General features: G+C 39.3%; 1 protein-coding gene across 2 annotated transcripts in view; it reads right to left on the reverse strand.

Moving 5' to 3' along the window:
• Window positions 1-20,683: 20,683 nt before the first annotated feature.
• Window positions 20,684-26,853, reverse strand: part of QRSL1 (glutaminyl-tRNA amidotransferase subunit QRSL1) — a 33,603-nt gene continuing 27,433 nt past the window's right edge. For both annotated transcript variants that reach the window (XM_045080253.1, XM_045080251.1), the window contains exons 10-11: window positions 24,948-25,153; window positions 20,684-22,476 (exon numbers count right to left, since the gene is read on the reverse strand). In XM_045080253.1, the coding sequence (XP_044936188.1) occupies window positions 22,256-22,476; window positions 24,948-25,153 (427 nt within the window). In that variant the 3' untranslated portion in view covers window positions 20,684-22,255. The remainder of the gene's footprint in view (window positions 22,477-24,947; window positions 25,154-26,853) is intronic.

Here is a 26,853-nt window from a genome sequence, read left to right on the forward strand (position 1 = left end):
GCCGGGAATTTTCTATTTTGTTTCTTACGTTTTGCCGTTTGGATTCTTCTCCCATCACAGACTGTACCCAGGGAAAACAAGAGCGGAGTTTCTTAGAAACAGCTTGTGTCAACAGTCAGTCTCCCTCCCGCCCCCTCCTCTGCCCAAAGCAGTGAGGCCGTAAACAGCTTTCATCAGAAAACTGGCACTTGGAAAACAGAAACCAATTAGGGAGCCGTGGAGTGACTCAGGAGAGTATTACCAGAGAACTGGGACGGAGAACACGTGTGTATTGGACATGAACCTTGAAGATTTAACCTTTGGGAAGACAGCATTGATTGTAAATAGCTAGGCTCTAAGTTTAATCATTCAGTGGTTACTGAACTTCTCTAGATAGATCTTCTTGTGCTGTGTAAGATTGCTGAACAAAGGGGATTCATCAAGGGGGAAGGCCTGGATCATTCTTCAGGGAGATGTTGTATGTGATATTCTTTTGCCTTGTATATTAATCTGCTTGGGCCGATGTAACAAAACACTACAGACTGAGTGGCTGGAAACAACAGAAATATCTTTCCTCACAGTGCTGGAGGCTGGAAGTCTCAGATCAAGGGGCTGGTGGAGGTAGGTGCTTCTGTGGCCTCTCTCCCTGGTTTGCCCATGGCTGCCCTCTGGCTGTGGACCCACATGGTCATCTCTCTGTGTGTGCTCTCCTGGTAGCTCTTCCTTTTTATAAGGACACCAGTTACATTGGATTAGGGCCACCCACGTGATGTCATTTGACCTTAATTAGATGACGCTGTCTCCAAATACAGTAAGATTCTAGGGTAGAACGTATGAATTCTGGGGGCAGGGTGGGGGGGGGGCACAGTTCTGTCCACACTGCCTTCTCTGCTTGTGGAAGTGAAGAGTAGAGGAAGATAGTGTAACATGTGTGCAAAATTCATTCTTGTTACCACAGTTTTCGAGTTTTTTACATAACTTTCTCTTTTTTAAAAAAATTTTTCACTGTGTTATGTTAGTGACCATACAGTACATCATTAGTTTTTGATGTAGTGTTCCATGATTCATTGGTTGCGTATAACACCCTGTGCAGCCCATGCCCTCCTTAATACCCGTCACCAGGCTCACGCATTTCTGCATCCCCCCAATGAAACCCTCTTTCTCAGAGTTCACAGTCTCTTGTGGTTCATCTCCCCCTCTGATTCCCCCCCACATCACTTTTCCTTTCCTTCTCCTCATGTCCTTTGTAACTTTTTCAACAGAATTTTTTCCTTCCTTTATCTTAATTTCCCAAAGTCTACTGGAGAAGTAACAATGATAAAACTATGCGTTTTTGAAGTTGTTTTCTGGTCCAGAGCATTTCTAATTAGACTCTGCAAACCCACTTTTGATTCTATGTAAATAAGTAAATGCGTTTATTAATGGATCAGGCACTTCATGCAAATGATATACCTTTAAATAGGATGCGGAATAAAAGACCAAAATGCACTACTGTGTCTGAAAGCTTCTGTTGACACGCAGAGCTTTTAGAGAATGGAGGGTCCATCCCTATCGTGAGAACAAACCAGAATCCCCATCCTGTATGGTTAGACTTAGTTCCTTAAAATCATCTTTATTTCTGGCTTCTCGGCTTGTGTTTTAAGATTCATAGTAAACGCAGTAAGTTCTGTGTAATTTAGCTTCAGCGTAAGCAAACTTGACTGCCCTGAACTATTGATGAGAAATGTCAGTAACTCCTAGGAAAGCATTTTAAGTTTTAAAAAACAACGTATGAAGTGGCAGGGCGGGCTAAATGTCCTTTACAAAAGTTCTGGTCAACCTCTGTAAGGATTAAAAAGTAGTTATACATCTCAACTGAGACTGTGCAATTATGGTTGACTGCAACTTCTATTTGTTCATTTCTTTCTTAAAAAAGAACCAACTGCTTACCTTCAAACCAATGGTATGGAATGTTCCCTGAGACCCAAAGTCCATTCCTACCTGATTCCACATGCCTTCTGTTTCACTCTTGGGGTGACACATTCTTCATAACACTGAACATGCCTCTGTGTATCAACACTTGAGACAGAAATTGAAATATTTTCAACAAATATAAATTCAAATTCCACCAATGGAGTTCTGGTTAAATATGCCAATTAAGCCATTATGTTTACTATCCCTCCTGCTGGAGATAAGTTTTAAATGACAGTAAAGGATTTTTAAAAGGCATAAAAGCACAAAAACAGAGAGAATGAAAGAAAAAACAAAATGAAGTAGCTTTAAAAAACTAGGTGCTGGCAGTATTTGAACTGAATGATTTAGGGTAGTATTTTTCAACCTCAGTGCTGTTGACATCGGGGTCCAGACAATATTTTATCGTAAAGGGCTGTCCTGTGTACTGGAAGATATTTAGCAGTGACCCTGGACTCTACCCACTAGAATCCTGGAGTGTCTGCTCCTCAGCCGTGATGACCAAAAATGTTACCACTTAATTGTCACATGCCCCCTGGGAACAAAATGTCCCCTATTGATAACCACTGATTTAGGGAATGAGAAAACTCCGAAATTATCTCTAGGGAAATACCAAAAGCAGGCTTATCCTGGCCAGAGAATACCCAAAAGACTCAGGACCTAGAGGTAGCAAGCAGAAGACAGGATTTTGGCTGACCCTCTGTGTAAGAGGTAGATTAGCTACTCTATCTCCCTCTGGTAGCGATTCCTTCTTTGAAGAGGCTGAGTCTGGGAGACTCCGGGCTCAGAGACAACAGGCACAGTTGAGGATGAAGGTTTCATACTGAATGTGGGTATTACGTAAAAATCTAATAAAGTCAGTGGAATTCTAGCCCCTTGCTCAATTCCACTCAGAGAACATTGGCATCTAGGTATGTGTTTTCCAGGCAGGAGATTGGAGGATTCATCTGGTGAAAAGCTAATCAAACCACAAAAAGAAAAAAAGAAAAAAATCTGTTGTCATTCAGATGTAATGAATTGACCTGGCCAGACCACAGTAAACCCTAAAGTCAAGTCTATCAGTCAGTCATCTCCCCACAACCCCTAATCTGTTTGCTTCTAATCATGTTTTCAGTGCCTTGCTACCATGAAACAGACAGCCAAGGAAGGCTAGGTGTTTTAAGAAGACTTCCAGTATGAAAGAAAAAGAAGAAGAAGAAGAAAGAAGGAACTTAGAGAAAACCGAAATATTGTAGGGAACACATAAAAAATGTCAAGAACATTGTATGTGAACCTTCCCTTCCCAGATCTTGGTTTCTAAATACTATTCTCTATTGGGCTAGGTGTAGAGCAGTATCCTGTTATACCAGAAAATAAAGAAATGCTCAAAACATGAAAAAGAAAATGGGAGACATCTTGAATGGTGTCCTCTAGCCCAAATGGGGACAGTTTGAGCATAAAAATAAGTAACAAAAGTATAGGATTATGACCCGTGATTAAAATAGAAGGCCCTGAATCCATACTGATACAAGCAAATAAGGGGCAGGGAAAGTTCTTCCTTTTAGTAGAATATCAGCTAATGATGGAGAAGGAATGACAGAAATAGATAATCATCGGCTGGCCCCCCAGTCGGAGGTGGATGATACAGACAAGATCATCAACAGATGCCAAGCCTGGTGGTAGAAGAGCTATTGATGTATTCAGACTCTCTCCACACAAAATGCCAATCAAGACTGAGAGGGAATTTAGGACTTTACAGTGGAGGAAACTGGCCGACACCAAATGACAGGGGACCATGGGAACTATTACCAGTAGTGGAATGAGTTGATGTTGTGTGCCTGATGTAAGACACCAAGAAAGAGCAGAGCCCCATTTCTTTAGTATTTCTAAGAGTCCATGGCTCAAGTCTGGTCATGGGGTAACACTGGACACACCCAGGTTGATGGTCAAAATAAAAGGCCTGTACTCTTTTCTTTTTTTGAAATTGTGTTTTCCATTTTATTTTTTAAAGATTAGTTTTTCTTTTCTTTTCTTTTTTTTTTTTTTTTAGGATTTTATTTATTTATTTGACAGAAACAGACACAGTGAGAGAGGAAAACAAGCAGTGGAAGTGGGAGAGGGAGAAGCAGGCTTCCTGCTGAGGAGGGAGCCCAATGCGGGGCTCAGCCCATGACCTGAGCTGAAGGCAGATGCCACCCAGGCGCCCCAGTTCATTTCTTTTAGAGAGTGAGAGAGGGAGCTAGTACAGGGGTGGAGAGCAGCAGAGGGAGAGAGAGAATCTCAAGCAGACTTCCCTGCCCAGCTTGGATCCTGACAAGGGGCTTGATCCTGCGACCTGGAGATCATGACCTGAGCCACAAAGAGTTGGCAGCCCAACTGAGTGAGCCACCTAGGTGCCCTCAAGTCATTAACACTAAGAGTGTAGGCCCTTTGCTGGGTAGGTTTCCACTCAGATCATAATCTCAGGGTCGTGAGATTGAGCCCTGTGTCAGTTTCCACACTCAGCACAGAGTCTGCTTGAGATGCTCTCTCCCTCTGCCTCTGCCGCTCCCACTCATGCTCTCTCTCTCACTCTCGCTCTCTAAAATAAATAAATAAATCTTTTTAAAAAAATCATTTCAGTGTATGGTTCCACGGGGAGTCTAGACCTTAAAAGAAAAAGAGGGATCGTTTGGACAGTTGGCAACATTTATATGAGGTCTAGCAAAGAGACCACATCTGGCACAGTAGCTGTTCTCAGGGCTATTTCTTGTTTAAATAGTCCACTGTTTCCATTAAAATTGTTTTTGTTTTTGTTTTTGGCAAAAGACAGACTGGTGAATTAAATGGAAATCTTATGAGATCCACTTACTACCTTTGCATTCTTTTAAATTTTTAGGAGTGGCACTAATTTCTGCTAGACCCTCTGTGATGCAGTATTGTTTTTGATTTATAATCTTGACTCTGTGTGTGTGTGTGTGTGTGTGTGTGTAGGCGAGTGGAAGTTTCAGAGCTCTCCATTTGGCTGTCTTCACTACTATAGCTCGTGTGTGTGTGTGTGTGTAGGTGAGTGGAAGTTTCAGAGCTCTCCATTTGGCTGTCTTCACTACGATAGCTCTTATCCCACAGGCCATGGAGGCAGTGTGGGGCTAATTCAATTACTGGGCATATGTATTCCAAGTGTACCTTGAGAGACCAAGAAATCCTACAGATGGGTCTGCAGAGCCAACAGATGCACTGTAAGCCACACCTGAGCCAGAACTCCATTCCTCATACAATCCCACAGGGGCCACCCAGCACAAACTGACAGTACAGGGCCCCTTATTCAAGAAAATATTAGGAGTGTTTAAAGGGCAGCATCTGGGCCTTAAACCAGGAATTAAACCACAGTTAGAATCTTCTAGATGTGAAATCCTATGTGACTGCAGAGGTCACACTTCTGTGACATTAGCCTTGTCAAACAGGGTACCATGATGCTATTCCTGGGCTCTGGGTATTAACATCAGCCTGGACCCTGTGTCCAACAGTCCTCAAAATGTTTGGATCTTCCCCTTTCCTCAGCGTAGAGTTACCTAAGTAAATGGCCCTGGCTCTTTTGGGGAAGGACCAGAAACTCATTACTGTGAGTATTTGTGTCTTCCTGGCCACCTGGTCTCTTTCACTTGATGGGTTCTGGGTCCCAAAACTGGCTTGGTTCTGGAAAATGGCCAGGATATCCTGACTTTTCACTGGGATGACTGCCTTCAACATCCACCTTTGATTTCTTTTGTTCGTACAGGTTAAGTAGTACCTTTTGTGGGGGGGTGGGCTACTCATGTGTTTGCCCCTAGGAACACTGAATTTATTAACCATCTCCCTAGCTCTATGTAGGCCAGGCCATCTTGCTGCCACTCCAAACCTACCATTCATCACAATAATCGCATCCACCTGACTTATGGTTAAGTGCTACCAACTGGCCTCTTATGGGGGTGGGGGATTGGGGGGATGATAGAGGAAAGGGGGGAGTTGTCCTATCATTCTCATTCTGTCAATGAGCCCAGTTGTGTGAAGACAGAACTTCATCTCTGGTCCCCAGAGGAGAGACAGCCCTGAACTCTTGGAGCTCTGGGTGCCCCTCTCCCTAGCACATTCCATGATTGCTTTGGTAAATCATGTGTCCTCTGGACCGTCCAATGGAGCACAATCATGAGGCCTCCGATGGTATATCTGCCTTGCACACCCACATTTCTGAGCCATTGACCTTTCTTCTACCATCTGCCAGGGTAATTCTGGCATTTAACCCTCACTCAATGCAGATCATTGCTTCTTCCATGCCTGTTGGGACCATACTAAGAGCATGCCTGTACCATCTCCTAGAGTTCTTGACAGAGTATCAAGCCCTGTATTCCAGGAGCTCCAAATAAGCACTTCTTCTCCAAAGGAACGTAATGCCTGCTTGGGTTCAGCACCTGAGTCCTGGCCCACGGCTTCCTTCCTAGCTCCTGCCACTGCCGTGGGCTAGGTCCTCTTCTTCAGCTTTCTCTGTTTCTGCTGCAGAAGAAGAGAGATTCTTCGCATGCTATCTGGGAGACCTTTGACTTTCACATTTCTATACTTTTTGAAGTCCATCAGTCACTCTTAGTCTTTCATTATCTTTTTCCTGACCATTCATTGAGTTTAGTAACAGCCACCACTATTGTTCTTCTAGTTGCTATTTTCCCCATATTGCTCAAATGTCTGATACAGCGTTGGCTACCACCAGTGAGAATTTCACAACTGGTTTGTTCCCTTGTGCTGTGTGTGCTCCCCTTTCTACCGATGGAGTGGTCCTGCCAACCCGATGGCAGGTGATCCAGCTCCCATAGCTCGTCTTAGCATCTGCTTTCTCAGACCATTTCTGGTTTCAGCTGTCCTAGGTTGGGTTCCTTGGAAGGTGACTTGGAGACCGAAATCAGCAGGCAGAAGCCTTAATAGGGAGTACTCTTGAGATCAACACCTGTGAGAAGGAAGAAAAGAAAGGAAGCAGGATGGCACAGAGGGGGAATCTGGCCATGACCAAGACCTCAGCTGACTCCATAGGGAACTCAAAAGCTGAGAATCATCCCAAGTTGCAGGGAGGGCTTTTATCACCATCTTGAATAGTCATTGAATGACGCTGCTCTGGGAAGGGGTCGTGACTGTGGGAAAGGCAGCTCCAGGAAGTTGAACCAATTCCAAAACAGGCTGCCAGGGGAGAGGGGTCTGCCAAGGGCACTTCCAACAGTTGGAGGCTAAGTTCTTCTGTTCTGAAGAAGGTGACTCAGCACAGCGTCCTTGGTAGCTTGTAATCATGGAAACATTAACTTTCGATCTAGCTAAAAATTGTGCTATAAGTGAAAAATGTGTGTGGTTTTGTGTATGTGTGAGATTGAGGAGTGTCAAAAGGAAATCTTCTCTTTGCATGTTTGGAAGCCAATAGATTAGACCTCAAAATGTTTAAAAAATTAAAACAGGGACGCCTGGGTGGCCCAGTCAGTTAGGCATCTGCCTTTAGCTCAGGTGATGATCTGGGAGTCCTGGGATAGAGCCCTGCGTTGGGGGGAAAAAAAAATCTGCTCAGCAAGGGGCCTACTTCTCCCTCTTCCTCTGCCCCTCCTCCAACTCATACTCTCTCTCGCTAGAGTGAGCTAGCTCACTCTCTGTCTCTCAATAAATAAAATCTTTAAAAATATAAAATAAATAAAATGAAAATTAAAACAAAAAAAGATCTATGAAATAGGCTGTGGAAATTGTGTGATTTACTCAAGTATTCCTATCTCCCCCTTCTTGAAGATGCTGCTTTGTCTACCCACCAGGGAAATGTTTATATTTCTAAAAATGTTTTCAATAATTTTTTAATGATAAAAGCATCTTTGCATTTAACTCACAAATTTTCATTTTGCAAAAAGCCAAATCACCGACTCAGAGCTAGACACTGGGCAACCTTAGAGGGAATAAAGATAGAACAAATTAAATCTCACATACTTAGAAGGGATTTTGGCCTCTTTTATAACAAAGAAAGATAATGGGCAATTGAAAACTCTTAGACATCTTTTAGATGGCTTCCACTTCTCCAGTTCTTAAAGTATCATCTAGTGTTAGTAGAACAGATAATATTATCCCCTTTAATGGACGAAGTGACTGAGGCTTCTGAGTAGCTGTGTTTTACCAATGAAATCTGTGTATAAATACTGGATAATAAATAAAATTACAAATAGATTTACTGTGTCTCAGTTGATTGTCTTGAATTTTAAAACAACTGCTAATAAAAAGAAATTGGTAAATGTTAAATTGTTACATGGCAGAATTTTTTTTTTTCTACCCTGGGTTTTCTAGGATATTCTTTGACAGATAAACTTGTTCTAGAATAATTTCTTCAGGCTTGAAGACTGTCATGTCAATACCCAGAAAAACTCACCCTGCCTTTTAGGAAATCTAAACTGTCTAAAGTGTCAAACAGCAAATGGTGGAAATAGACAATTCCATTCCTACTGGCAAGAGAGATTTAATTTGTGTGAAAGATCGCTGGGTGTAAGTTTAGACACTTTAAAGCGAGACAGAAGTGTTTGGGTAGGTGGAGGAAGCTCCCAAGGGTGACCTTGGAGTTGCGTACAGTGGCATATGTGCGAGAGTGCTGGGGAGGGATTGGAAAAAAATCTTAGTTCCACTCTATAAAGCCCTCTTTTATTTAGGATTCTCTGAACTCATTCTGCTTCTCATCATTCAGTCCACTTATATTTTCCATATACTTTGGCTCTTCACTTTTGTTATAATCCAAAGTACCCCCTTTTTAAAAAGTCTCCTTTAAATAATATAAAATCCCATCTGAACAAGTACTTACTAAGTGCATTGATAGAAGGTCCTCATTGCTTACTAAATACTTATTGAGCAGCTTGTTAAATTTTAACCTTCTAGACAAGGGTTTACTGTACCGAAACCTGAAATTACTGCCCAGAGACCTTTTGTAGCTCTTACATAAAAAATTAAAATAAATTTGAGAGAGGGGGGGAAGGTAGGGGAGATGCAATAATTTTGTAAATTTTAGGTTTGGGTTTTTATAACAAATTGGTCAATTTGTCTTTAAAATAGTTGTCTCATATATATTGTAAAAAAAAAAAAAAATTGCAGGAGATACCTGGGTAGCTCAGTCGGGTAAGCAATCTGCCTTCAGCTCAGGTCATGATTCTGGGGTCCTGGGAGTGAGCCCCCCGTTGGGGGTTGGGCTCCTTGCTCAGCTAGGAGCCTGCCTGCTGATCCCCCTGCTTGTGCTCCCTCCTCTCTCCTCTCTCTCTCTCTCAATGACCATAAAGTCAATAAAATCTTTAAAAAAAAAATTCAGTAGTACAAAAGAGGCATCAGTGAAAACAGTGTCTTCTCACCCCTGTCCTAGAGCTACTAGTTTGCCTCTCCAGAGGAAACCAATTTCTTGTGTTCCGCCTTCCAGAGATGCTCTCTACACACACGTGTACACAAATGGTAGCTTACTGCATGCTTCTTACACACATACTCTTTCTGCAATCCGTATCAGAACACAATAGAGCTACAGATTTTCTTTTCTAATGCTTAAATAGTATTACCAGATTGTTTCCAATTCATTTGCCATTATGAGCAATTCTGTAATTTCGCTTTCTTTATGTTTACATTTTTACCCACACTTGGAATTTATTTTGGAGTACGGGGTGAAGTAGGGATACAAATTTGGTTTTTTTCTGGGTGGTTATCGAGTACTAACATGATCTGTTGAATAATTCATGTTTGCCATTGATTTGAAATTCCACCATCATCACATACGACATTTTACAGGTGTTTGAGTAAGTTTCTGGAATTTCTGTTCTGCTTTGTTTGTATCACTCTATGACTGCTCCTGTTATTATTTTTTCGGAGTTTTCCTGACCTTTACTGCTTATTTTTTCATGTGACCTGTGGAAAATAGTTACAGATTGTCTATTTCCCCTAAAACTTCAAGTAACTGTTGAGGACTTGGGGCATGGCTAATGTCACTAAGAAGCCAAATGTTTTATTTTCTTTAACGTTAATTAAAACTTAGTTACATATAGCTAGTGGGTGCTGTATTGGACAGTGCAGTTCTAGCAGATTCTTCTTGTATATAAAAAGATTGTTGATATCTGAACATTAATTTTTTACCAAGCCACCTCACTTAGTTCTTTTATTCTCCTTTTTAAATTGAGGTATATTTTGTGCATAATGGTGAACATTAGTTACAGGTGTCTGACATAGTAATTCAATGAGTTTTTTAATTTTTTATTTTTTAAAATATTTTATTTATTTATTTGACAGAAAGACAGTGAGAGCAGGAACACAAGCAGGGGGAGTGGGAGAGGGAGAAGCAGGCTTCCCGTTGAGCAGGGAGCCTGATGAGGGGCTTGAACTCATGACCTGAGCCGAAGGCAGATGCTTAACCATCTAAGCCACCCAGGTGTCCCTCAACAAGTTTATATATTATGCCATGCTCACTGCAATGTGGCCACCGTCTGTCACCATATAATGTTATTATAATACCACTGACTCTATTCCTTATGCTGCACCTTTCACCCCTCTGACTTACTCATTTCATAACTGGAAGCCTGGATCTCCCACTCCCATTCACTCATTTTGCCCATCACACCACCTTCCTCCCCTCTGGAAACCATCATTTGTTCTCTGCATTTATGGGTCTGTTTCTGCTTTTTGTTTATTTATTTTATTTGTTTGTTTGTTTAAATTCTCTATGTAAGTGAAGTCATATGGTATTTGTCTTTGTCTGACTTATTTCACTTAGTGTAACACCTTCTAGTTCCATCTGTGCTGCTGAAAATGGCAAGGGCTTATCCTTTTTATGACCAAGTAATAATATTCCATTGTGTATATATACTACATCTTTATCCATTCATTTATTGATGGACTCTTGGGTTGCCTCCATATCTTGGCTATTGTAAATTATGATGAAATAGACAGGGCTGCGTATATTTCTTCAAAGTAGAGGTTTTTTTTGTTTGGATAAAAAAGCACTAGTGGGATTACTGGATTGTATGGTATTTCTGTTTTTAATTTTTTGGGGAATTGCCATATCATTTTCCATGTTGGCTGCACTTATTTCTACTATTATTTAGAATTATTTCCCAGTTGATTCTCTTGGGTTTTCCAAGAAATGCAGTTATATAATCTATAAATTATATAATTTATAATCTTTCCTTCCAGTTAATATAATGTCTACTTACTTTTGTCTTTTAGTTTTATGGAAACAGTGGTACATCAACAACCTTGTGATATTAATTAATTAATTAAACAAACATTAATTGTCTTCTAAATAGTGGATATTGAAGAACATAAAATAATTGAGACATATTTGTTACCTTCAAGAATTTGTAGTATGGTGATAGGACTACCTCACAGGGAAGCATAATACAGTATAATAAAACTTATGATATAGGTATGCAATAGTTTTGACTGGCATAATGGCGTGAAAGCACTTTGCATGTGTGTTTGTGTGTATCAGTGTATGTGTGTGTGTACATGTGCATACAAGCAAGAGAAGACTTTTGGAAAGAGCATACCTAGGCCAAGTCTTAAAGAATGAGTTGGAATTAATCAGATGAGAGGTGGAGGAGGATCCAAAGAAGACATATAATGGCAGACACATGAAAAGGTGCTAAACATCACTAATCTTTACTACTGCAAATCTAAACCAAAATGAGAGGGGGTGCCTGGGTGGCTCAGTGGGTTAAAGCCTCTGCCTTCGGCTCAGGTCATGATCCCAGGGTCCTGGGATCAAGCCCTGCATTGGGGCTCTCTGCTCAGCAGGGAGCCTGCTTCCTCCTCTCTCTCTCTGCCTGCCCCTCTGCCTACTTGTGATCTCTGTGATTTGCGATTTGATCTCAAACAAATAAATAAAATCTTAAAAAAAACACACACACAACGAGAGATCACTTCACGCTAGTTAGAATGGCTTCAATAAAAAAACACAAGAAATAACAAGTGCTGGTGAGGATATGGAGAAAAAGGAAGCCTCATATACTTTGGGTGGGAATGCAAAATGGTACAGCCACTGTGGAAAACAGTATATTAAAAATGGAGGGGCATCTGGCTGGCTCACTTAGTTAAGCGTCTGCTTTCGGCTCAGGTCATGATCCCAGGGTCCTTGGATCTAGTGCTGCATGAGGCTCCCTGCTCAGTAGGGAGTCTGCTTCTCCCTCTCCCTCTGACCCTCCTCCCTGCTTGTGCTCTCTCTCTCACTGTCTCAAATAGACCAAAAAAACCCCAAAACCTTAAAAAAAAAAACCCAAAATTTAAAATGGAAATACCATACAATCCAGTAATTCCATTACTGGGTATTTACCCAAAGAAAATGAAAACACTAATTTGAAAAGATATATGCATCCCTATGTTTACTGCAGCCAGGATATGGAAGCAACCTAAGTATCCATCCATAAATGAATGGATAAAGAACATGTGGTGTATAGACTGACACACACACACACACACACACACACAGGAATATTACTTGGTCATAAAAAAGAATGAGAACTCGCCATTTACAACAACATGGATGGACTTGGAGGGCATTATGCTGAGTGAAAGGAGTCAGACAAAGATGAATACTATATGACTTCACTTACATGTGGAATCTAAAAAACAAAATAAACAAAAAGCACAAATAGACCTATAACTACAGAGAACAAATGATGGTTGCCAGAGGGGAGTGGGGGTGGAAGATGGGCCAAATGAGTGAATGAGAATAGGAGATATGACCTCCAGTTATGAATGAATAAATCACGGGGATGAAAGGTACAGCACAGGAAATAGAGTCAATGGTGTTGAAATTCAGTTGTGTGGTAGCCGACCGGAGCTCCACTTGTGGTGAGCATAGCCTCACATATAAACTTGTTGAATGGCTGTGTTGTACACCTGGAACTAATGTAACATTGTGTGTCAACTCTACTTCAACTAAAAAAAGAAGATCGGATTTTCAGACTGAGACACAGTAACTTATCTATAAAGTAAACATTTTAATATTTTCTTTTGACTTAAATGTTTACTCTTTAGATATGGCTATGGGCCTTTGCTCCAATATGTATATAAACTATTGATAACATATTTTGGGATTTCATTTGTGTTAGGCAGGTGTGAGGGTTTTCATAAAAATAATGCATGATAAAAATAAAAATAATTATTTTCAACACATGTTTAAGTTGTCTGCCTATAATGGTGGCAATACAGTTTAGCTGTTGGACTAATTCCAAAGTTAATTCCAATTTCAACTTAATTCTGTAGTAGCCCTAGTTTCTTTGTTAGTAATTATTTCATACTGGCAGTTCATTAAACTTCAAAATGTATAGTCCTTTCCTAGTGGAAGTGCTATCATACCAAGGGTTTTATGCCCCACACAGAGCCAAAGGAATAAGTTTAAGTTCCTTTGAAACTCATAGCTAAATTGTTTCTTCTAGAAATGTTGAAATTCTAATTAATCACTGTCAAGTAAAAAAAAAGGGGGGGTGAAGAAAAAGTATGTTGAAACTCTTTGATACAAAATGCTACTTCTTTCTCTTTTCCTAATATTACCTGGATTGTTATTATAAAAGCTCTAGGTTAACACAGCAAGTTGCCAAGTGATCAATTTATCAAATTATATACATTCATTTTGTTTATGCTAATTGCTCATAGTTTATACCAATTTATATTTTGCAGAGACCTCACTGTCTAATGCAGTTGGATAATGGGTACAACATCAATGTTAAGAGATTTGTAACTGTCCACTAAATGGAAGCATAAAAGGCAATGGAATAGATTGAAAAATGGTAAATATATATCAGATTTGGTGAGTTAATCTCACATTTCTTTACAGTGATCTTTCTGGGTCATGTTGAACATTTTGCCCTTACTGGAAACTAAGTTTTTTTTTCCTCTGTAAATTATTACCTATTTAATGTAACTATGTAAATGTATCTTTACTTTTTATGGAAATGCTAATTTACCAGGCATTTCATTTTTTTGGATACTGAAACAGTTCTGGAACACTCAGCTTCTACATACAAATGGTGGGCTTACTCTAAAATGTAGTTGAAGTTGTTATTCATCTGAGAAGAGTGAATGAGGATGAAAATGTGAAATCACTTCAAGTCCAATATCTTCATGCGTCATCTGAAGCTCTTCCTTTAGCTCCCATTCAAAAAAGTAAACCAGTGTCTTAAGGGTAGGGGGACAATGGCTGGGATATTGGTTGAGATAGGCTGTTATGTTTTATGAGCTTTCTAACAAAATTTTAATGGCTTTTAAAACAACAAAAGTTTTATTTTTTGCTCACACTACCCATCCACTGGGTTGACAGAAAATCTCTACTAAACTTAGTCACTCAGGGACTCAAGCAGAAGAGCAGCCACCATTTTGAACATTGCTGGAGAGAAAAGATAATTCAAGGGAGGACCCGCCAGGCAAACTCTGGCCCAAACATGTGATACTTTCACTCACAATGCATTGACTGGAATTAGGCACATGAGTCCACCTCACTACAGGAGAGTCTGAGAGTCAAGAAAACTAGAAATATTTGGCACACAACATTAGTGATTGCCACAGTTGTATTGAGAAGGTGTTGAATTACTTAGTTGAGCACTGGAAGCTAATATTGCACTGCATGTTGGCTCACTGGAATTGAAATAAAAACAAAAAACAAAACAAAAAACGTTGAAAGAGCAGTTTTGGCAAGAGCAGAGATGACCTCAGCAGAAATGGAAAAAACAGTGTGAACAGTGCTGGGACACAGTGTTGGCTATTCTGGGATTGTTCATACTTCTCCTTCCTTCCTCAAACCATTTTCCAATTCAATTCACTTCAACTCAATTAGATTCAATTCAATAAACTTTTAAGAAATACCTCAAAGTGTGAGATACCTGGTTATACCAAAGTGAGCAGAAATAAAACTGTAGGTGTCATTTTTTTTTTAATGCTACACTCAAGCTACTCTGGGGGTCACCTTGAGAAAAACTAACAAAGCTTTGACAACAAGCCAAAATCAGACCAAACTATATATAAGTTTTAGATATAATAGTAGTGTGAACAGGCACTGAGTTAAGTTAGATGCTTTCTTCATACTATTTACTAAAACATATTAGCTACATTTGACATATGACACCAAAGGTAAAAACCACAGAAGCATTATAGATAAGTTAGACTTTATCAAAATAAAAAAAAACCTGGGGCACCTGGGTGGCTCAGTGGGTTAAGCCGCTGCCTTCAGCTCAGGTCATGATCTCAGGGTCCTGGGATCGAGCCCCGCATCGGACTCTCTGCTCAGCAGGGAACCTGCTTCCTCCTCTCTCTCTGCCTGCCTCTCCGCCTGCTTGTGATCTCTGTCAAATAAATAAATAAAATCTTTTAAAAAAAATAAAAAATAAAAATAAAAAAAACTTTACTGCTTCTAAGAAAACCATCAAGAACATGAAAAGGCAACTTATTGTTATTGACAAGTCATATGTCTGATAAGGAATGTCTATCCAAAATAATTTTTTAAAAAATTTTAAATTCAGCAATAAAAAAATTCAATTTTAAGATGAGCAAAAGATTTGAATAGATATTTCTCCAAAAAAAGTTTTATATGCAAAGTAAGCGCATGAAATACTCAATAACATTAGTCATTAGAGAAATGCAAATCAAAACTACAGCGAGATATCGCTTCCCTTTCACTGGGATGACGATGATAAGAAAGACAGGCAATACCAAGTGTTGATAAGAATGTGGAGAAACTGGAATCCTTGCATATTGCTGGTGGGAATATAAAATGATGCAGCCACTTTGGGAAACAGTTCGGCAGTTCCTCAAAAAGTTAAATACAGGGGAAAAATGAAGGTTAAATACAGAGTTACCATATGGCATATACCATAGTTCTACAGAGTTACCATATGGCATATACCATAGTTCTACACCAGCTATATATTCAAGCAAAATGAAAAACATCCACACCAATATTTGTATATGAATGTTGATACCAACATTATTCATTCCAAAAATGAAAATAATCCAAAAGTCCACCAACTGATGAATAAATAGACAAAATGTGGTAAGTCTACACATTGGAATATTATTGAGGCCTAAAAAGCAGTAAGACATTGATACATTCATAAACCTTGAGAACATTTTTCTAAGTAAAAGAAGCCAGACACAAAAGGTTACTGACATGCTGTGTGGATACAAGATGTCCAGAAAAGACAAATACATAGAACCAGAAGACAAATTAGTGTTTGCCAGGAACTAAGAAGAGAGTGGAATGGGTTAGGACTGCTTATGGACATGGGGCCATTGAAAAAGTTCTGGAGCCTAGTGGTGATGGTTACACAGCTGTGAGAAATAGGACACCAATTTTGTTAATAAAATACATATATCTACATCTATACATATACATACGTCTAGATGGTGAGGTAACAAGTGATTTTTATTCCTTTTTGTATGTTCTTCTGTTTTCTTTCTCACCACCAGCCACAGAGAATATACATCACCTTTGTAACTTAAAAATGCAAACCTCTTAAAATCTATTCAAATCAGATTCAAAAGCTGAGAACTTGCATTCCCTGAATAATCTTTGAAGTAAACCAATGCAGGTTACATTCATCTGAAATTCTAGAATAAACAAGATTAAATGTATTGGGGAAAAATCTGAAGAATGGTTGCCTCTGGAGGGGTGGGAGCAGGGACTGATGGAGGACATGAGATCATTTTCTGGAGTGACAGAAATGACAGTACTGTGGTCTGTATGTTGATAAGGTTGGGTTGTACAGGTAAAGGCATTTGTCAAAACTCAAGGGACACATAGTTAAGATTTATGCATTTGATCGTATATAAGTTTTACATTTAAAAAAACCCGTAAGCAAATGTTGAACTCAAGTCAGTGTTTGGTATGCTTAAATGTGTAGGGTAAAATCGCTTTGATATATATTTTTTAAAAGTAAGGTAGATTAATGGATGAATAGAGGCATTAGAGGGTAGATATATGATAGAGGAAATACAGCAAAATTGCAATGGTGGGATATGGGTGGTGGATCTGTTTTATATTTGAAATTTTTCATCATAAAACATGGGGGAAGAAGACACTCAATGTGAAGAGTTTACAATTTATTACCTTTTTGACTCCCCAAACTCCATTTTACTTGCGTCTTCTCCCAACATTAGGTCTTTCCACTTGATTGTGAAATTCATCTCCAGCCCCTATAAATCATTTTATTTTTCTTTGTTTTTAATAAGAATGGCGTCATTCTTCTAGTTGTGAGCATTTCTCAAGATAAAAAAATCGTGTTTCTTTCTTCCCTCCTTTCATACCCAATAATCCAGTTAAACTCTAAATTCTAATTTTCACTTTATGATGTCTCACTTCTTTTCCTGTTACCACTACCTTAATTCTCCACCAATTACCTGCCATTTCCACGAAGAAATAGACTGGCATAGCTAAGAAAAGAATTTGCGTGTAATTTGATGCTCTATATAGTTTTACATTCACGCTATAAAATGGTTCTGAGAATACTGTATTAGAATTTACTTTGTTATTGTGAGTCTTAAAACTCCGAATTCCAGACTCACTTCCTTTTAGTTTGTATGTTAATGACTTGAAACCAGTTTGGGATGATTTAGATGCGTACACCCCTCATCCCTAACACAGAAATCAGAGTTAAGAATTCTATGCTATGAGTGGTCTCTATAGACAACCGGTCCTGCTAAATGAACTCTGCTAAAATTGTCGGTTACCATCTTGACAGGTATCTGACACAAATTCTACTACATTCTGCAGGTCCATTTTGCAAAAAAATTTATCTTAGAAAATACCATTAGATGCCCTATGGGTATTTTATTGACTTTTTCTTTCCCCGCTGATGGCTATCCGAGCAGGTCATTGGTAATATCGATCTTAAAATTTTCCCATGTTAAAGTAATTGCAGTGAAGATGTTGTAATCTGGGGCTTCGATTATCCGTGTATCTCTCTCTATATGGGAACAGAACTGAGTTTCATGAGGAAGAACTTGGTTCTGTCAAAAGCTTTCCTCACCCCTCTCCCCCAGGAATACGGACGGGATAGTCATATTTTGGGAGGTTTCTTTTTTTTTTAAAGATTTTATTTGTCAGAGAGAGAGAGAGAGAGACCATAGCAGGGGGAGCAGCAGGCAGAAGCAGGCTCCCTGCTTAGCAAGAAGCTCCATGTGGGGCTCAATCCCAAGACTCTGGGATCATGATCTCAGCTGAAGGCAGTCACTTAACCGACTGAGCCAGCCAGGTGTCCCAGGAGGCTTTGTTTTTAAAGGAGCATGTTGGTCTTGCTCTTCATTTGATTGGCAGAGCACAGAGGGCTTTTGAAGACCTGCAGGTCTTTGAACACTGTATAAGCCAATTTTTATTTAAAAAAAAAAAAAGCCCCCCCCCTTTTGAAATTGCTTTAGAAATAGGCAGGCCATCAGTTCTTCCTGATATTTTAAACTTCATCCTCAGGGGAAGCCAGATCATTGGGAGCTATGTGTATTATATACTCTATTTGTAATAATATAGTAAGCTAGAGAAAATTTTATTAAGAAAACCATAAGAATAAATACTATATATATATGTATATATATATATAGTACTGTACTATACTGTACTTATAAAAAGATTCACATGTAAGTGACCCCATGCAGTTCAAACCTGTGTTGTTCAAGGGTCAACTGTATAAGAAAGTGACTTAAGTTTATAATTGTGTGCATTACTTACAGCTACAAATTATTAAGCACTTAGTCTATCAGACATCATGTTAGGTGCTTTCAGTGTGCATATTTTAATTTAATCCTCTCAACCATCCCTTGGAGTAAATATTATCTCTGTTTTACAAGTCAGGATACTGAAGCTCAAACAGGTTACACAGTTCATAAATGCCAATAATAGGGTTCAAACCCACGTTTATTTGATTTTTAAATCTGGTGGCCTTATCTACTTGGTAAGATACTGGGAAATCTCCCACAGTGTCATACTATACAGCCTTAAGCATCTATATAAATACCTTGAGAAGCCATTTTTATTTTAAACTTCATTCCTAGTTTTATCCTTTTTTGTTACTTTTATCACTTTACTGATTTTCTCAACTACTTACTTTTATATCACTGTAACACTATGTTTTTAATAAATTGCCTAAAATCCTTCTGGATTTATAGTCCATTGAGGTATACAGAAAAAAAATTTTAAAAACCCTCTGAATACCTCTAAAAATTACTTTTATTTAATGTTGGCTGGGCTTTTCTCATGTCATTTGCCTTTATTAAATCTTCAGGTTTATGTTCTAGTGTACACACTGCTTAAGTCATGAAAAAACTGAGCAAGACCTTCTACTTTAAACTGTCCTTTGGTGCTTTTAAATACAATGAACAGATCTCACCCCAGTCTTGGTTAAATATGCATTTAACCTTGGTATAAATAATCACATGCTTGAGGAAAGGGAGGGAGATCAAAAATAGCTAATGAATGAAAATTCAAAATAGAAGCTATTGTGAAAATTCCAGTTGGTTAGGCAGCTGCCTTCGGCTCGGGTCATGATCCCAGCGTTCTGGGATCGAGTCCCACATCGGGCTCCTTGCTTGGCAGGGAGCCTGCTTCTCCCTCTGCCTCTGCCTGCCATTCTGTCTGCCTGTGCTCGCTCTCTCTCCCTCGAGTCCCACATCGGGCTCCTTGCTTGGCAGGGAGCCTGCTTCTCCCTCTGCCTATGCCTGCCATTCTGTCTGCCTGTGCTCGCTCTCTCTTGCAGCATCCCTATTGTGAAAATTCCATTAGCTTGCTCCCTTCCCTTGACTGGAGCAGGGAATGGCACAGTTTGCAGCATCCCTGACCTCTACCTACTGGTGCTCTGTAACGGTTCTCTTCAGTCCTTCAGTCCAAGATCCTAAAGGGCAGGCAGGGGTGGGGGGTTGGGAGGGGAGGTGGGTGGGAGAGGCGGGTATCTGCCTTCAAGTTCTCAGGTCATGATCCTCAGTCCATCCTCAAGTCTGGCTCCCTGCTCAGCGGGGAGCCTGCTTCCCTTTCTCCCGCTGCCCCTCCTCACCGCTCATGCTGTCTCTTGCTCATTCTCTCTCAAATAAATGCAAAAAATCTTTAAAAATAAATAAATAAATCCTAAAGGTATTTCTTGTCTATGTTGTGTTCCAACATAGTGTTCCTAATAAGGTCACTGTTCCTTGTCATTTTTAGAAGCTTTTTGGAACCAGGCTGTCTCTTCTAGCTGGCTCAAGGTCCTCTGTGTTCCTAATGACCTGGTAACAAAGAGCCAAAGAGAACATTCTGCCTCCCTGGTTTCAAGTGAGTTTCTTGGTAACGCTGGGGGCCAACACAGAACACTGACTTTCCCCCTTGCTCCCTGGGCTCTAGGTTGTGTTGGGATGGCAGGTTTTGTGATCTCATCACATTTTTTTCACTCCAGTGATGCTTCTGTGGTTGAATCTAACTTCTCTTTGTTTTGCTGTGTCTTATCAGGGAACTCATCTTACACTTGTAGCCAACCTCGCCTTTCAGAATTGCTAACAATTTCAGGACTTAATTAGCTGAAATACAGAAACTGTTTTCCACTTAAATTCCCCGACAGTGATTTGGTAAAATGAGATCTACTAGATTTAGGGTGAAGATGGAGAAGAAAGAGAAACAAATTAGGTATCATTTCATGCTAGTTGGGTATTATTATGGGAGAACAGTCAATGTTTCACTTTCCTATTTCCAGATTCAGATCATCAGTGCAGCTCAAGGAGAGGCCCAGGAATAAGAGAAATTACATAAATATCCTTTGAAAAAAATTCAGTTCAAAGTACACACACATTAAAAAAAGACTGGGGCAAAGATTTATTGTTTGCTTTTTACATCGTATTAGCTCCTTCAAACTAAGATGGTTTTCCCTTGTCACAAAAAAATGCAATTCTCTCTTGTGAATGTCTTCCTCTTTCAGGGATTCAGAGTCATGATTCATAAGAAAACTGGTGGGGCTGGCACAGAAAGATTTTATATAAACTTTTGTCAGACCATTTGGGAGTGGAAGGATCCTGGGAGGAGAGAAAACTGTTAATGAGAAAGTAACAGGCAAGCTAACTTCCCACCATACAACATTCCAGTGACCCTGCAGAAGGTTCTGCCACTTAGACTTCTCCTGCATGTACCTTGTATTTAGAAAAGACTTTTTCCTTACTAAACAAAGTGAATTTTTAAATAACAATTCACCTTCCCACTTACAATTATTGGTAGTATGTAAGTGCCAAATTTGAAGACCTGATCAACGCGAGATGGCAATGGTGTTCTGGCAAAGACAAGTCTAATAATGAAACTTTATAGTGGTGAAATGAATGATTTTCATAAAATTTTCTTTCAAATTGAATATGGATTCTCGTTACTGTCCCTTTGGGCTTAAGGGACCCAAACAGAGAGCATCTGTAAAGAAACTAAGAGGGTAAGGAAACTGTAAGTAACAGAGAAAGCTCGGGTGAGGAAGGAGGCTGTGGCATCCTCACCAGATTATCTGCCAGTTTTTCATACTGGGTATACCTGTCTATCTTGAAACTTTCTCACTAAAATCATGCTCCACTGCCTCCCAAGTTTCAAGTCCAGTATGGACTCTTAGGTTACAGCAAATGTTTCTGTGATACCAGCGAGTTCCTTTGTGGTTGGTAAATAGGAGAATGAGTTCCATGGAGTTGTTCTAGTTCCTTGGCATGGGGTCCTGCGATGGCAGAAGTCACATTTCCAACGTTAGCAAAACAGGACAAAGTGTTCAGTCACTGCAGCTCTATATTTAGAGCAATCAAGAGCGTCTGCACCTGCGCTCGTCCCCAGAGGGGCGTACCCCCAGTCTTGCATGACTCTGGGCCCCAGCACGTCGCACTTCCTCCAGCGCTCGGAGCGCCTCTTCTACCTCCTTTGTTCAGCACTCAGAAGCAAATATTCCCATTTTATTGTTTTTGTGCCTTTTTTAACCTCCCCCAAGGCAGCTTCCACTATGTTTGAACTGCCCATCTGCCTGGCTGTTCATGTTCTCTCTGGAGGCACAAATTACAGCTTTTATTAGCACTTTGGTTACAAAGATGTGGAAGTTCTGAGAGGCTTATCCCTAAGCTTACTTGTACTCTAAGCTCTGTTCTTAATGAACATTTTTGCAGAATGCCTCACTTTCCACGAACGTGTGTCTGTGTTAATGTAAAAATTCTGTACTTTACACTCAGTGGATACCTCATAGATGCTGATAGTGATTTATAATTAACAGTATCACAAGAGTTTTAAAAGGCGATTCCAACGAACGACTGTGTTGACAAGGAACCAAATTACAGGAATTGAGCAGGATCATTGGACTTCTCTCGAATATAAAATCTTCAAGTTATTTTAATTTGCGTGCTATATTTATCACTAGTGTTTTAGAGAAACAGAAGCTAACTTTTCAATTTCAGAGACTGATGAACCATCATTCATTAGTTCTTGAAGTTGAATAACAGGAAACTGTACTTGTTTTTCAAACCACTTGGCAATTTTAAGGAGCTGCTGGTCACAAAATGCACGTCCAATAAACTGTAGTCCTATTGGCAACCCCTGGTTTGAGAGAGCCACAGGGACACTCACTGCCGGCAATCCTGAAGACAAGAAAGAAACCTATTAGCTGATTACTTCTCCACCCTAAGAAGGGGAGAGTTCTGCTTTCTAGTGCTAGTAGGTGTAAGACAGATAAGGTTTAAAAAATGACAGAAGTCATACAATATGCACATGCTTTTGTTCCTTCCTTTGCTCACTTAATATATCTTGGAAATCACTGTGTATCAACTCATAGAGATGTTCTTCATTCTTTTTTTATAGCTGCACAGCACTCCATTATGTGGTTTGTACCATAATTTTTTCACCCATGCTTCTATGGTTGGGCATTTAGGTTGTTTTCAGTATTGAGCTATTTCACACCATGCCCAAGTATACATGTTTTTTGGTATTCTTTTTGTTTCTTTAAGATTTATTTATTTATTTGAGAGAGAGAGAGCCCCAAGGGGAGCGGAAGAGAGAGAGAATCTCAAACAGACTCCCCACTGAGCGTGAAGCCCAGTGATGCAGGGCTCAGTCACACCACCCATGAGATTATGACCTGAGCTGAAATCAGGATTCGGATGCTTAACTGACTGAGCCACCCAGATGCACCATGGTTTTTGGTATTCTTGAAAGTCTCTCAGATAAATAGGGATTGCTTCATCAACAGATAAATGCATATGTAACTAGATGTTGCCAAATTCCTCTCCAAAAAAGCTGTACTATTTTCAACTCCCATGAGCAAAATGCTTTTTCCCTACAGCGTTACCAACTGAGTATGTTGTTGAGCTTTTGAATGTTTGCCAATTTGATAGATAAGAAATAGTAGCTTGTTTTTAATTCCACGTTTGGGGCAAAGAAAGCAAAAGGTCCTGGGATATCTTGTTATGCCATAAAATAAGGAAGTTTTTAGAAATTAATGGGGATAAGTCTAAAGGCTACATGCAACTTGAAAGGGCTCTTGTTGGCCAAACAGTTTCAGCATCAAAGCCAATAATGACAGTAATTGTTTATAATACACTGAATTAAAAAAAAAACAAAAAAAAAAAAACAAAGCTGTCTTTAGAGAAGACTGCTAATGTATGTACAAAGAATGATAGAAAAATCAGCATTTTTGTCATTCTATAGGAGATATTCAGGCAAGATTCATCAGCAGATCTCAAACTGGGTTCAAGATTTTTGGGGAATATGATAGTCACACAATCTCAGAGTACCACCTCACCATCGGTTATAATTGATCAAAGGAAAAATGTAACTTTACACACAAAACACCTGGCAGTTATTTCCTTCACTAAGGGATCGACTTAGTCTCTGAAAGTGGAACAAACTGACATTAACTGTTTCCCAACATGGAGAGTATGCAGTATTTCTGCCAAAATGTTTCCCAATCATGACTAAATAATCTAGCAAATCCAGATTATGGATGGGACATCCTATAGGGCAAGCGCACTAGGCTCTTCAAAAAAGTCAATGTCAATTAAAACAAAAATTTTAAAAGGTGGGGGATTTCTCATCAGAAACTATGAAGTCCAGAAGAAATTAGCATAACATTTCTTAAGTGCTAAAGAAAAAGAAATGTCAAGCCCAAATCCTGTATCCAGTGAACATAACCTTTAAATTTGAAAGGAAATCAAGCGTTCTTAGGAAGTTAAGGGAATTGGTTAACAGCTTACCTACCCTAAAAGAATGGCTAAAGGAATTTAAACAGAAAGGATATGATAAAGAATCTTCATATACCAGGAATAAATGAACATAGTAAGCAAAAGTATGGGGAAATACAATAGGCTTTCCTTCTCCTCTTGAGTTTTCTACATTTTGTTTGATGATTGAAACACAAATTATAAAACAGTCTGATGTGTTCCAAAAGGGAAAAAAAAAAAAACCCAAAACAAAACAAAAACCAAAACCCAAAGCAGAGAACTGGGGTATTGTTCTAAATTTTAAAAAGATAAACAAATATATCGGGGGAAAAACAATTTTATAAAAGGCATTTTTGGTACAATTGAGAATTTAAATATGGACTATATCTGGAATATTATTATATTCATGTTAGTTTTCCCAGGTGTGATAACAGAATTGTGGTTATGCAGGAGAATGTCATCATTTTTAGAAGATTTATGCTAAAGTATTTAGGAGTGAAGTATCATGATGTTGCAACTTTCAAATTATTTGGCCAAAAAAAAAGTGTGTGAGTGTGTGTGTGTGTGTACAGAGAAAGAGAGGAAGGAGAAAGCAGATAAGACAAAATGAATGAATCCAGGAAAAGGGCATATTGGTATTCATTACACCATTCTTTGAACTTTTCCGGAGGTTTGAAAATTTCCAAAATAAAAGTTAAAATTATGCTATTAAGTAGACTGACTCCAAGTATGCGTGTGCACATTACCACCCCCCCCCCACGTACACACTTTCCTAAGCATTCCAGAAGGACAAGCTGTTGCCTTCACGGAACAGTCTAGCTGGAACCCAAGTTGAAGACCAGGGTGCCTGTAAAAATTTGAAGAAAACTAGAACATTCCCAAGGGATCCTTACCTGCCATATTGACAGCCTGTGTAAAAATGTCATCCTGGGCGCTTCGTGTCCTGTTGTCTTCTTTAATGAACTCCAGGTATGGTGCTGCCTCCTGCAAGGTGGTGGGAGTCAGCAAGACATCCACTCCAGAGTTAAAAACCTTCACAAAATCATTAGCAATGAGTCGTCTCACTTTCTGTGCCTTAATGAAATAATTCTCATAGTTTCTGTGGAAAAACAAGATGATATTTTAAGGATTTTTAGATTTCTTTGGATCAATTTTCACAGAGAAAGCTTGTTATGGAATGACTGGATTCTGACCTTTATAAGCAGTACCACGAAGATTCCTAATGACACACATAAATGATTTTTCAACTGTGCTGTTATTTCTAAAAATCTGAGTATCAGGAGTTTAATCAGAATTCACTGCTAGACACAATTCTATACATATAATCACAGAATAGTGATATCATTAAATAAGTGGATATCATCCACTTTCAGGGATATCATTAAACTAGAACTTTTATTTTCAGGTGAAAAAAAAAAATGAAGTGCATAGCAATTAAATGACTTTCCAAAGGTTACAAAGACAGGCAATGGTAAAAGAGAGACTAGAACTTAGGTCTCTGGAGGCTTATTCTAATCCTCCTTCTATTATAATGTCTTATTTCAACTGCAATATAATGAGAATTCATTATTAGAAGGATTCTGAAGTTTTGTAAAATTCTAATGTGCCATCCTAAGTAGCCACTAGGAAACAGGCTCTGGAAACAGAGACTGGAGAAAGTACACAGTGTTTGCAATTTTGTGTTTTATGGCTAGGTATGCCCCAGGAATGGGAATGTGAAATTCAATAAAAGATATTTACTTTACTGACAAGATTAAGGAATTAGCCAGCTATAAAAATGACTATAAGTCAATGATGCAAATAAAGGGAAAAAGAAGGCACTCTTTGGATCCTCCTGAACCAGAACAATGGCAGGCAAAAGTACGGTTTTAAACTTCAGTTTGTCACCTGTAAATATGGATATTACTACTCGTCTTACTGAGGACCAAATATAATACAGATAAAAATGTGCTCTTTTCTAACTCTAAAAGAATCCTACAGAAGTATCAAGTCTCTTTACTATCATTTGACCCCAAGGTCTCTAGAGAGATAAAAGCAGGTATTACCTATAATTAATACAGTAACACTTGATGGCTTAAATGATGTCATTAATGGCATTTTCCAAACCTCAAATTTATTCAAACACAAGCCCAGGTTTTTTTCTATTAAATTTCTTCCTACTTTAAATATGGTTGAAAACCAGAACTTTTGTTTCCATTAATGACAGAGGGATGGAATTTACCTGCCATAGTAAATAGTAACACACCCTAGTATTTACCCATAGTAATTTACCCTGCTTTATTTTGCCTAGAAAGCTAGGCAAAATAAAGCAACCATTTTCAGATATTAGACAGCAGGCATTCAAGAGAGGGAGTTCTGAGAGAGGGGAAGCAAGTAAGTGAGCCCTGTAATTTCCCCAGTGTAATGCCTGGAGGCAGTTTCCAGGCCTCAGCCCAGACAGGAGGAACCTACACAGAGTTTTCAGGGGGCAGTTTTCAGGAAGTTAGGGACGAGGACTGGAAGTTCAGGGAGGTAAAGAAAACTGGAATTTTCTCACGGAGTACCAGAGAGGAGAAAATAGCATACAGAAAGAGCTCAAGAGATCTGTAGAGTGATCCCTCAAGTCTCTGGCTGAGTACTGATCTGTGTGCATGTAGGGAGAAGAAATTCTCAAGGCTGGGGATAGAATCACTGAAAAGTCAAACAACTGCAAGAGCTCATATAGGGCTAGAAACAGGGTGTGTTCCTAACAGCCAAAGTGGAAAGACTTCATAATACATTAGGCATCTGGCAGAATTCTTCAAGGGTACTGCCTAAAGT

The sequence above is a fragment of the Mustela putorius genome, unplaced genomic scaffold (assembly GCF_011764305.1).
Source record: "Mustela putorius furo isolate JIRA1106 unplaced genomic scaffold, ASM1176430v1.1 tig00000450_pilon_pilon_pilon, whole genome shotgun sequence".
Lineage (NCBI taxonomy): Eukaryota > Metazoa > Chordata > Mammalia > Carnivora > Mustelidae > Mustela > Mustela putorius.